The following is a 13137-nucleotide window of genomic DNA, read 5'->3' as shown; positions in this document are numbered from 1 at the left end:
GAAAGAGGGTCTAGTCCGCAACACAACCTTGTCCGGATGGACAGAAAGGAAAGGAGGTTTGGATGAAAGAGCCTGGAGCTCACTCACTCTCCTGGCAGAGGTGATGGCAACCAGGAAAGCAGTCTTCAGAGTAACAAGGCGGAGAGGACAGTTGTGAAGAGGCTCAAAGGGAGCGCACATCAGATAGGTAAGAACAAGGTTGAAGTCCCACTGAGGCATCACAAACGGAACAGGGGGGAACATGTGTGTGATGCCTTTCAGAAAACGAGTTACAACGGGGGACTTGAACAAAGATGGTTGATCAGGCAGCCTTAGAAAGGCTGAAAGGGCAGAAAGGTAGCCCTTGATAGTGACCGGAGCAGAGCCCTGCTGGGCAAGAGAAAGAAGGAAGAGAAGGACCTCAGAAAGAGGGGCAGAGAGAGGATCCACAGCCTTTGCTGTGCACCATGCCACAAATCTGTTCCACCTGCAGGCGTATACTGACTTTGTGGAGGGACGCCTGGCTGCCAGAATGACATTACAGACTTCAGGGGGCAAGTCAAATGGCCTCAACTGTCGCCGCTCAATCTCCAAGCATGGAGGTGGAGACTGGACAGGTTCGGGTGGAGGACCGTCCCCTGCTGCTGCGACAGAAGGTCCACCTGAAGAGGCAGACGAACCGGGGGATCGACTGACATACTGAGTAGCTCAGGATACCAGTACCTTCGTGCCCAGTCCGGAGCCACAAGGATGACTTGGGCCCGGTCGCGTTTGATCTTCTTCAGCACTCTGGGCAGAAGTGGTATAGGCGGAAAGGCGTACAACAGACCGCAACTCCACTCGCGACGAAAAGCGTCTCCGAGCGAGTGCCGCCTTGGAAATTCCAATGCGTAGAACTGATGACATTGCGCGTTCTCTTCGGTGGCGAATAGATCTAACCAAGGCTCTCCCCACTACAGAAAGAGACCTTGCGCCACGTCCGAGTTTAGACGCCATTCGTGATCAATCATGCACCGGCGGCTGAGTTCATCCGCCCTGGCGTTTAGAGAACCTGCTAGGTGTTGAACCACCAGGGTCACGCCCTGATGTTCCAGCCACTGCCAGAGGCGCAGAGCCTCCTGGCAGAGGGTCCACGACCCCACCCTGCCCTGTTTGTTGCAGTGCCACATGGCGGTGGTGTTGTCCATGAACAACTGCACTACACTCCCCCGGACAGAGGGGAGGAATGCCTTCAGTGCTAGACGAATCGCCCGCAGCTCCAAAAGGTTGATATGGAGACGGGACTCCGCCGGAGACCAGAGGCCTCTGATCTCCGCCTCTCCCATGTGGCCTCCCCAGCCCTGGAGGGACGCGTCCATCACAACTACGTGCTCCGGTTGGGAAAGGGAGAGGGATCTGCCGCTGACCCAATTGCGGTCCGTGAGCCACCAATGCAGCTGTCTCGCAGTGCCCTCCGAGATCAGGACATGGTCGGACGGTTGCCCTCATGCTGGACCCACTGAAACTTCAGGTCTCACTGCAGAGCCCGCATCCGCCATCGTGCGTGATGCACCCGAAGGATGCAGGAGGCCATCAGCCCCAGAAGCCGCAGCGTCAACCTGACCGAAACTCGGGATAAAGGCTGAAAGATCGGAATCGGAGCCTGAATATCCAGAACCTGCTGTTCGGGAGGGTAAACCCAAAACTGCGCCGAGTCGAGAACTGCTCCGATGAAGAGGAGCTTCTTGGTGGGGCACAGTTGTGACTTCGGCACATTGATGGAGAACCCCAGCTGGTGCAGGAGGTCTGCCGTCGTCTGGAGGTGGCTGACGACTGTCTTGGGCGAGCCCGCCTTCAACAATCATTCATCGAGGTAGGGGAAGACTGAAACCCTTAACCTGCGCAGATGAGCTGCAACCACTGCCATCACCTTCGTGAACACCCTTGGGGCGCTGGTAAGGCCGAAGGGGAGCACGGTAAACTGAAAGTGCTCGTGCCCTACCGTGAACCGCAGGTAGCGCCGGTGGGCCGGCAGGACGGGGATGTGGAAATAAGCGTCCTGCAAGTCCAACGCTATTATTCAGTCTCCTGGGTCCAGGGCAGCTAAGACCTGAGCCAGTGTCAGCATTTTGAACTTCTCCTTCCGGAGGAAGCCATTGACGGTCCGTAGATCCAAGATAGGGCGTAGGCCCCCATTTGCCCTTCTTGGGTACCAGAAAGTAGTGGGAGTAGCAACCACACCCTACTTCTGGCCCAGGAACGCTCTTGATGGCCCCCTTGGCCAAGAGGGCCGTAACTTCCTCTTGCAGAAGTTGTAAGCGATCCCCCACCCCGCGGTGGCATTGCGGTGGCATGGCTTGAGGGTTCGCCTCAAAGGGGAGGGAGTAGCCCCTTCGGACGATTTGCTGCACCCACATGTCCGATGTGACCGTGCGCCAGTGGAGGAGGTGATGGCAAACCCTGACCCCCACAGGCGTCACATGGGCCTGAAAGCACGGACTAGGAGGGTTTTGAGGTGGATGCTGCAGGGGTAGGTGTGGACTGACCTCGCCGTTGTCCGCGACCGACGCCACCGCGTTGGAAATTAGTCTGCGGTGCGTGGCTGGCAGCACGTGTGGGGGCGCCCCTTCCTTGGCCACGAAAGGAGCAAAAGGCACCCGTTTGCTGGCGCGGGGCCGAGAGGCCCAAGGACTTGGCCGTAGCCCTGGAGTCCTTAAAGCGCTCAAGCGCATGGTCTGCCTTGTCACCAAAAAGGCGACGGCCATCAAACAGCATGTCCATGAGTGTATTCTGGATATCAGCCGAAAAGTTGGCGGACCTCAACCAGGCGTGGCGACGAATCGCCACTGTCGTTGCCATTGCCCTGCCCAGTGAGTCGGTGGTATCCAGCCCACACCGGATGGAATACCGTGCCGCATCTCAACCCTCCGCAAGGGTTTAGGTGAGTTTAGCCTTGACCTCTGCTGGGCATTCTGGCAGCACGTTCGCGACCACGTCCCACAGAGAGTGGGTGTAGCGGCCCAAGAGGCACGCGCTGTTGGAAGGGAGGAAAATACCTTTTTGCCGTATTGCTCGTACCTCTTGGATTCCCGATCGGGCGGAGACGACGGGAATGCGGTCTGGGAGTTGGAGGCCTGGATGACAATGCTCTTGGGGGTGGGATGGGTGGACAGGAAACAAGAGTCGCCCGGGGCCGGGCGGTGGCGTCTGGCCACGTTCCTATCTACAGGCGGACCTGTAGCGGGCCTGGACCAAGTGCCCAAAAGAACGTCAAGTAAGGCCTCATTAAACGGCAGCAGAGGCTCAGCCGAGCTTGACTGAGGTTTAAGGACCTCAGTGAGGAGGTTAGTCCTCACGGCCGCAACGGGGAGCTCAAGGCCCAAGGCCCTGGCCGCCCACATCACCACCACACTGTAGGTTGTCCCCTCCTCCGTAGCCACAGTAGGGGGTGAGACAAAACCAGTGTCTGGCGAAGTGTCCAGACCACTGGCATCCCCAAGTTCACCTGTCCAGTCCTGCTGGGACTGACACTCACGTGTCAGAGGGTCCTCAGACCCTCCCAATACTCCTCATCACCCATTTCCTGGTAATCAGGGTTGTCAAAGGATGGGGCCGGTTCGTTGAAGTAGAACTCTCCAAGCTGCGTCGAGAGCGACGCCCAGCGGCGCCGTTCCGACGCCTGAACCGTATCGAGGGAGGCATCGGGGACGGCGTCGCCCGAAGGCGGTGCCGGAGGTGACACCCTAGGGACCGGCGCAAGTGAGTTCGTCTGGTCAACCGGCGACGACTCAGATCCAAAAGCGGATCCAGTGGGGCCCTACGGCGCCGGGCGCGAAGACGCCGAAGGCGTCGGGGCCGAAGCACCCGTTGGCGTCCGGGCCGAAGCACCCGAACGGCTAGGGACCCCAGACGGGTCCGCTGGGACCGAAGGCACCGCAGAGCCCGTCGGAGGAGAGAGGGACCTCATGGCCATGAGGAAGCGCTCTATCTCCTCCGGCGTCGCTTGCTGCCCAGGGACCGGAGGGTATGGGGCAGGCCGCGACGCCTGCGACGGAGCGGCGTGGGCGGTGTGACCCGAACCCCCGGCCGCGTTGCGCGAGCGTTGGGGGGAGTCGGAAGAGCAATGACGTCTCTTCGACTTCTTGTGCTTACCTGACGACTTTGAACCCGAGGAGTGATGGCGACTCCTGGAGCTATGATGGCTCCGACCCCGCGACCGGTCCCTCCACCTCCGTCCGGACCGGGACCTCTCGCGGCGCGGGGCCGACTGCCGGATCTCGAGCCGCTTGCGGGACTGCTCCCACCTAGCTTTGGATGTCAAGGCTCTGCAGTCGGGTCAGGCCTTGTCGTCGTGGTCGACGCCAAGACAGTGAAGGCATCGGCGGTGAGGGTCGGTCACTGACATCAGTCGGTCGCAGTCCTCACAGGGTTTAAATCCTGGCATCCCTACCGGAACCGTTCGGAGTCGAAGACTTCGAAAATGATCAAAAGGGATCGTAAAAAAGTTTAGTCAAAAATCGACTAAGGTACCACTTTTTCCGGATCTGCGCTGCTGGCGCGGAAAAAAGAAGAACTGACGTCAGCGGGCGGAGGCGGTGTCTAAGTACTCCGATGACGTCATCACAGCGCGGACGACGCCTACCGAAGCGCAAGGGTACTGCTACGCAAACATTTCAGGATCGAGTTTGATGCCTAGGGATATTCTAAGGTAAGGAATCTAATACTAACCTGTTTCTTTCAGATTGTGTAGTACTCGTGGCTGCTAGCAGATGAGGTCTGTTGACGGATGGATTGCCTCCTGTTACTTGCCCTTATGATGAGCAGGAGTGGAGAGCAACGTGCAGCAGAGCAAAAGGCCAGAGGTTGGGGAGAAGAATTTTTGAAAAATCTAAAGAAAGCCAAGGACGAAGAAGCACTGGGCAGGAGGAAGGAGCAACAGACAGCAGGTCTGGGCGAGTGGAATAAAATGCAGCACACGGAGAAGAGAGAGCAAATGGGACGAGGGGAGCAACATGTAGTACTCAAGGCGAGGGGTGCAGGACTTTAGTGGAAAGAAAGCTGAACACGAGCCCTCGTGTTTAGCGAACATGAAAAACTCCCTACACACGAAACATTAAAGCACCTTTCTTTAAAACTGTATTTATTTGTTTTCTTTCCTTTTTTTAAATATATTTATTTAATGGCAGCATCTTCTTTACGAAGCCGTCTAAACAGCAGCCCGGGCTGCACTGACTCATGGAACTTCAGGAAAGCTGAGTGTCACTATGAGGGTAGACAGCCCATGCCGTAAACTGTCGGCAATGGAAAACAAGCTGCCTTTGAAAAAGGACAGGCAGCGCTGGGAGGGGGCCTGATTCAAGAGCAGCTGGGCCTCTTTATGACCTGCGGTGCGTGTGAAGTGGCTGGTGGGAAATGTCTTGCTTTGTGGGAGGGGTACGGGGAGGGAGGCGTGCATGAAGTGGCTGGTGGTTTGAAGTCTGATGACAAGGCACAGACAAATGGTGTGCGATGTGCACGCGCGTGGCGGCGGAGTGTGGGGGGGTTGTGTGTGTGTGTGGGGTTGTGGGTCATTCTCTCAAGAAACAAGAACTGAAATATGGGGGCTGTTCAAGCGCCTTTTTAGAAAGTTATGAGCTGTACCCGGCAATATACAAACATGCAAATACTGGCGGCTCCTCTGCAAGCACCTCATAGTACTCCAATGGCAAGAGTTATCAGTGTCAGGAGTGTTAATGCAGGCCCTTGGGATGGGGTGGCAGGACAGGTAGAGCTCTGTGGCCCGGGGGGTGGCAGTTCTGCAGGGTGGCAATGAGAGAGGAGTGATGGGGTACGGGCTGAGCCTCTCCGGAGGAAGAACGTCCAGGGGAGTCCTTAAAAAGAGACCGCCAGGAGCAAAGGTAGAGAAACCGGGGAGACACGGAGTGCAGGGCAGGGAGGGGCAGAGCTGTGAGAGGAGGGCAGACCGGATAACTCGGGAGAAAGAGGATAGGACAGAGGTAAGGGACAGAGAGAAGAAGAGAAATTAAATTGCAAAAATAGATAAACGGGAGGAAGAAAACAGTGAGATGGAAAGTAGAATGAAAAGAGTGAGGCAGGGTATAGTAGGAGAAATGGTGGAATCGAGAGAGAAAAAAGAGATGCCAAGGCAGGGGGAAAGGGGAGAGAAAGTTATGAGCTGTACGTGGCACTATACAAACATGCAAATACTGGTGGCTCATTTGGGGCTTTGCATTCCACTAGACGCTATACAAAAATAGAAAATAGACAAGAAGTAAAAGCCAGATGTAACGTTTCATACATTATTTTAACTGTAACTAACTAAAGGATGAAGGGGTCCTGTAACAGTGATGCCCTTCTGACACTGAATTGCTTTACAAAGCTAAAAGGCTGCACGTGTACTTCTAATGGCAAGAGTTACCAGTTTCAGGAGTGAGACGGAAAGTAGAGTGAAAAGAGTGAGGCAGGGTAAAGTAGGAGAATTGGTGGAATCGAGAGAGAAAGAAAAAGAGATGCTAAGGCAGGGGCAACCTTTAAATAGCTTTTATTGCTCTACTTTATTTCATATTTTAATCCTCAAATGCCCGCAGGTCTTGTAAACTCGGACACCTGCACTCAGTTATGCACTCAGTAAAGATGTGAAACAGGGGGATAGGGAGAGGAGAGACAAATGGAAGATAAACTGCAGCAGGATAGACAGGAAAAAAGAGAAAGGGTGAGCTATGAAGGCCGTGGCACACCGGGAGGGAAATAAGTTCATGTATTCAATAAAAAGCGAGTGAGGGAAGGGCCGAGTGAAACAAGGAAGAGAAGAACGTGAAAGGTGGGGGACAAAGGGACAGCGGAAAACAAGCTCTCGGCATTGCTGTGGCGGGGGGTGGGCGGGGGAGCGGCAGCCCTGTGAAGTCTGATGCCGAGGCACAGACAAATGGTTGTGCGCGATGTGCACATGTGGGGCGGGGGGACAGGTAGACTTTGAAGGCGAGGCACAGACAAATGGTGGTGTGACGTGGCTGGAGATGGCGTGCACGTGCATAGCTCACCCGAACAGTACGCGATCCGCAAGTTTGGTAGAGTTTTTGAACTGCCTACTATAATCTCGCCTATCTATCCCTGCGGAATCGAATAGTCGAGACCTAAAAAAATCTGCAAGGGACAAAATGACCCCTCACGGGCGCACCACCAACGGGGTAACTGGTAGGTACTCACCAGATAAGCCCACTGTTCTCATCATCGGTGGTCATTTTGTCCCAAATATGATGTGTCCAAACAAAGAAATAAACTGTGTACGTGCAGTAGAGTGACAAATAGTCGCACTCCACGTTGTGACAAAAAAGTGATTAAATTTGCAGACACACTTTTATCGCAATTACTTTATTATTCACTAAGTGTGATCTGTCAAATTAAAAATAGACTGGTTGCTATCCATGCATACCAATACCAGATGCCAACATGTTTCTTTGCCACAAAATTTTTGGCAAGTTCTTCAGGGCCAGACACTTCGTCACAGTACTAGTGTTGGACACACCCTTCTAGTAGACCTCAATCAGCTTATGTCTCTCATACCAGCTTGTGAGGTAAAACTGTAGCGGAACAAACTCCTCATGTGAGTCCTCCTTTATGATTGACCCTTCAGTCGTTGTGTCAATCGGCTGGGGCCTCACAGAGCCTAGCGTCTTCTCCTGCTCTCTTCAGGTGACAGGCTATTACACAGTGTATGACCTATAGCTGTATGTGATGTTGGTCCCTATACCGGGACACTGTGGGATGGTCAATGCCTGTATGTCATTTTTATAGTGCAAACTAGCCAAAGCCAGCAGATTGCTGCTTAAATGCGAGTTAGCTGCTTTGTTGCCTGTTAATGCTTTGTCATGTAGTGTTCTATAAAGAGGCGTCTCTTCATCTCTCCTAAACTGCAGCAGTGTTGGGGCAGTCATGATGGATACTGGTAAGTTGTTTCAGATTCAGGGGGCATAGATGTAAAAGGTCTGCTACCTTATTCTCACTTCTTAAGAAGCAGTGTGACTGTGTCCTGACTGTGGTTGTGCCGAGAACCACTAGAGAGGGTGAGCTTGCCTACAAGATAAGCAGGGATGCTGGTTGTGATGACTTCATAAATAATTTAGCTGGTTTTGAAGATGGTGCGAGCCGGTAAGGAGAGCCAATGGAGTTCCATGAAGATGATGTGATCATATTTATTCAGGCCCTGGATGAGACATGCTGTGGCGTGCAGGGTGCTCTTAAAGGTTGTTCAACAAAAGGGGTTGCTGCACTGTTCCTAAAAGGGGGGGAAAGGTTAGGAAAAACTGACGTGACCGAAGGTGTGAGTAGTACACCTTTGGGCATCCATTTTGTTGGATGTGTTTGCCTCACACACCCAAAAGGGTGTCATGCTTCATCATTGGCGGTTGCTCCTCGTCGGGGGGCGGTGCAATCCCCAACGGGCTCACCTCGAGGAGGGGCTCTTTAGCGGAGATCTTTTTTATCCAACTGCCCTATGATGAAGTGCGGGTGTGTGGGTAGGATAGCAGGTAGGCTCGGTGTGGTGATTAAAATGCAGCAGCGGGTACCGGAAACAACTTTATTCAGGAGGTCCCCGTGACCGTGACCATTAGGCATAGGACTTTCCACCAAGGTAAAATACACCTACACCACATACATGACACTGGCATGTTGTTGAGTTCTTTTTCTTTCACCTCTACAAGGTCCTGATGAATCGCAGGTGACTAACCTAAGTGCGAGAAACATGTTGACCATTTGTTCCTCAAGGCTTCTCTAGGATCTCTCTACCTAACGTGGTGACACCTAGCGAGCCCTTTTTTCACTGTTTTTAATTGTAGTAGGGGGACCTCCTGAATAAAGTTGTTTCCGGTACCCCCTGCTGCATTTTAATCACCACACCGAGCCTACCTGCTATCCTACCCACACAACCGCACTTCATCATAGGGCAGTTGGATAAAAAAGATCTCCGCTAAAGAGCCCCTCCTCGAGGTGAGCCCGTTGGGGATTGCACCGCCCCCCCCCGACGAGGAGCAACCGCCAATGATGAAGCATGACACCCTTTTGGGTGTGTGAGGCAAACACATCCAACAAAATGGATGCCCAAAGGTGTACTACTCACACCTTCGGTCACGTCAGTTTTTCCTAACCTTTCCCCCCCTTTTAGGAACAGTGCAGCAACCCCTTTTGTTGAACTACTTGTACTAGATACGGGCACATGCTGTGACTGGACCTTCCACTTCCTTAAGTGGTAATTAGTGTCCGTTGATCTACTGATCACTCTCCCCCTGTTTGATAAATGCTCTTAAAGGTTGCCATCATGGGGTTTGGCAGGCCATGGAGTAGAGTGTTGCCACCATCCAGATAAAAGAGTACGAGGGCTTGCGTACGAGTGCTTGCGTACGAGTTCTGACATCGCTTTCTGGAAGAAAATGTTTAACTTCCTTTAGAAGAGAGAGCCGGTAGAAGGCCATGTGTTGTTTTGGCAAAGCATTTCATTAGGGAGAGGTTGTTGTTAAGGATGAATCCAGGTGACTTGCCATTCAGTGAAAGTTGGGGTTGAAAGCAATCAATGTGCCAGGTGTATACATTTCTGGTTTGTTATTCTTGGTAAAAACAGGAATTCTGTTTTGGTTGTGTTAAGCTTCAAGTAGGCACTGGACAACAAGGTCTGGATGATGTGCATTGCTTTAAGGCGGTAAATGCCTGAAACAGATAAAGGTTTCAAGCAGAGCTGTGTATCAGCATATTGGTGAATCGATGCTGTTACCTTCCTTTAGTGCACCAAGTGGCTCCGTGTAGATGCTGAAGATGTCAGGGGACAGAATGGAACTCTGGGGGACTCCGCTGATGATAGGGGGTCTGGAAACAGTTGGGAAGGTAGAAAGAGAAACTGTGAAGGACATTGCCAGTGAGTACCATGTGAGACTCAGGGGTGTGCCTGAGGGTGGGATGGTTGACTGGGTCGAACGCAGCTCAGATGTCCAGCAATATCATGAGGCAGGGGTCATCTCCATCTGCAACCAGGAGGGCATCATCTATTACTTGTAAGGTAGCCATCTCTGTGCTACAGCGTGACTTAAAGCCAGTCTGGTAGCTGTGCATGAGACAGGTTATCATTTATTTATTAGAAGTTTTTATAAAGCGCGAATATGACCCTTGTGGGTATCAGAGCGCTGTACACATGGCGCAAGCATGAATAAACTCCATACAATAGAGGTCAGCATAGTGACACCACAAGGAGTATACAATAAAGATCAGGGACCAGGTAGAGGGTCTCCCTAGATCCATTTCTCCTCGGGTGTAAAATATTTCCTGTAACATTCAGCAAAACAAGCAAGAGTGCCTTGACACAACATAGTAAAATATTTGACAACACTGTAGGGTGAGGACCCTCTGGTAAAATAAAAATTATCCATCTAACAAGAAATAAACGGAGAACGCCAAGTTTGGAAAAATGTCAGGACATTTAAACGATGTTACATGCAAAAGAAAAACGATGATGCAGTTAATGATCATTCAGAAAAATCTATTTGGCCTGTTTCTTGAAATAGGCAGTGAAAGGATTGGCTCTAATCTCAGTAAGAAGAGCGTTCTAAATTCTAGGTGCAAGGCCAGAAAAAGCATGTTTGTATGTACTTTTCTTCTTTAATTTGGGGGGGTTTCAAGAGAAGTGAAGACGTACTTCTTAAGTTCCGAGTCGAGCAAGAGAGAATGAGCTTGTTCGTCAGATAGGGCGGAGTGTTTTATGCAGGGCGCTATGCTTGAGGCAAGCTATTATAGAAGGAATACTCGCTTCAATAGACATCCAGTTAAGCTGCACAAGGTCCGGTGTGATGGAATTGTGTTTTTTGGAGAAGTGATGAGCCTGGCCGATGCATTGAGAGTAGCTCTGAGGGGGGGGCCAAGCTCGCTTTAGGCAGCCCCGCAAGGGTCACCAGCCCATATTCAAGATGTGAGATCACCAGGGATTGTACTGCCGGTTGTATGTCATCGGTTGGAAGGAAAGGTTTGATTTTCTTGAGGGTGTCAAGATGAAAGTTGGCACCCCTTATAGTGGCACTGATGTGAGCTTGCATATTAAGTACTTTGTCCAAGGTAATGCCTAGTGATTTAGCAGAGTCAACCACTGTGGGGTGTAGTTAAGGGCTGTGAGTTGCTTTAGCCAGTCCAGGGTAGGTGCAGAGTGATTGTGGGGGGCAATCAGCAGGAATTTCAGTTTTGAGGGTATTCAATAAAAGATGGTTCTGGGCTAACCATTGTCGAGTTTGCGAAAGAGCCTCATTTAAAGTTTTATTGTCATCTAGAAAGGAGGCTTCAAATAAAGTTGCGCGTCATCCACATTCATGTGGTTATGAATGTTAGGCTGGTTTAGAATGACAGTGAGTGGCTCCATAAAAAGGTTGAAGAGCGTGGGCGAGAGTGCAGATCCTTGTGGAACTCCAATCCTGACTTGGGTACTGGGAGCAAGGGAATGGTTGAGTTTCACCCTTTGAGTGCGGTTGTGTAAGAAAAAGGTAAACCACTTTGAGACTGGTCCCGTTAAACTAATCCTCCGTTTTAGAAGATTCATCAAGGTGTCATGTTTGATGGTGTTGAAAGCAGAAGGATAGGAAGACAAGGGACATTATGATCAAGGGATTTTAGAGCGTCATCATTAAGGTGTTCTTAGAGATGGACATAGACTGCATTTTTCAGTGATCTTGCCAATGAATGATAGGCAAGGCACGGTAAGGGAGGTTCCCTAGTCTACTCCATGTAGCATTCTGCTGGACAGAATCACGGTCAGAGAATATATTTATAACAGAGGCCAACATGACTCAGGCTGTCTTACACCAACATATGACTTGCACTTGCCCTACCCCTCAGCAAGACTGTGTGCCTCACCAAGCATATTTCATCAAGGCTAGCTTTAAATGTAATAGGGGACGGCTTGCACACCTGCTATCAACACAGAGAAACTAAGTAATTTCATTTCAAAGAAGAGGGGCATCGTCGCAAGAGACTCCTGACATCTTACAGCATGCTAGAGACATGCAGAGAACAGTCACCAGACTGCACAATTATGTTAAGACTGGAAATGCAAGATCCCCTGAGTAGGTCTTTCCTGTAGAATATTAGCAGGTATCCTGCCAATCTTGCATTCCACATTTCCATGTCCAAATGTAATAAGATACAATACCTTGAATAACTGTTTCTCCACCTCCTTCAGCTTCTGCCTCAGGTGCTTAATGTCTGTTTTAAAGCCTTCCACCTCCATGGCCCGGCGTTTCTCAAGGGCCTCATAGCGTTGGGTCATTAGCTGCAAACGCTTTGCAACCTTATCTGACCGCTCCTGAGGAGGGGATAGAATTCATGTTAAAGAAAAATAGCAAGTTGTTACAACAATGTTTTTTTAAATTTTTTATAAAAGCAGATACAACAACTGACTCCCACAAAATTAATTGCATCACACTACAACTGCTAAATTAGTTTTTCTTGCAATGTAGATTTACAGAACAAGTATGTATGTATGTATTTGAGCTTATATAGCGCACAGCTACCCGCAGTGGGTTTCCCGGCGCTTGCTTAGGGAACCCGTCCTGGTATTCCCCTGTGAGATATCCCGGCAGGGTATCCACAAGGTGAAAGCCAGGCATCCCGCCACGAGGGGCCGTTGTGGAGATTAAGCAAGCTATTGCCCAGAGTCGCAGAGTGTGAACCCGTGAGTCGAGAAGCACCGGAGCGAGAATTATCGAGTCCGTGGAATTTTTAGCCCAAGACCCGCCGAGGCGGGGAATTGAACCCTGGTCCAGAGCTGATCTCAGCTTCCGGGTCTGCCGCCTCTAACCCCTGAGCCACACTTCTCCACAGTTCAGTGGATAAACAACCCAGCAAGCTTGTGGTGTGAGCAAAAAAGAACTAAGGACTGCTTAATGACAGGATCACATATTCAATTTAGAAGACTATTTTACCCAGAATGCCAGAACGTAAAGACAAACCACTAGAGTATAGAGTGTGGATACTAAAATAAAGTATTTACCCATCTGTCTGATGAGAAGAGGCTCAAGACTGTAAGCATGTAGAGGTGGTGGATAAAGGTTCAATAAGCAGACTAGGTAAAAAGGAATAGGGGCCTAGTAACAGAATAGAATAATCAATCAATCAAACATTTGTTAAGCACGCTACTCACCTGTAAGGGTC

At 50.9% G+C, this 13137-nt stretch overlaps 1 protein-coding gene across 2 annotated transcripts in view; it reads right to left on the bottom strand.

Moving 5' to 3' along the window:
* The window catches only part of CCDC77 (coiled-coil domain containing 77), a 293054-nt gene that overhangs the window by 9549 nt on the left and 270368 nt on the right, over positions 1-13137 (bottom strand). For both annotated transcript variants that reach the window (XM_086952832.1, XM_086952833.1), the window contains one exon: positions 12137-12289. In XM_086952832.1, the coding sequence (XP_086808958.1) occupies positions 12137-12289 (153 nt within the window). The remainder of the gene's footprint in view (positions 1-12136; positions 12290-13137) is intronic.

The sequence above is a fragment of the Lissotriton vulgaris genome, chromosome 1_2, assembly GCF_964263255.1.
Source record: "Lissotriton vulgaris chromosome 1_2, aLisVul1.2, whole genome shotgun sequence".
Taxonomy (NCBI): domain Eukaryota; kingdom Metazoa; phylum Chordata; class Amphibia; order Caudata; family Salamandridae; genus Lissotriton; species Lissotriton vulgaris.
This window is presented reverse-complemented; position numbering and strand designations above follow the sequence as displayed.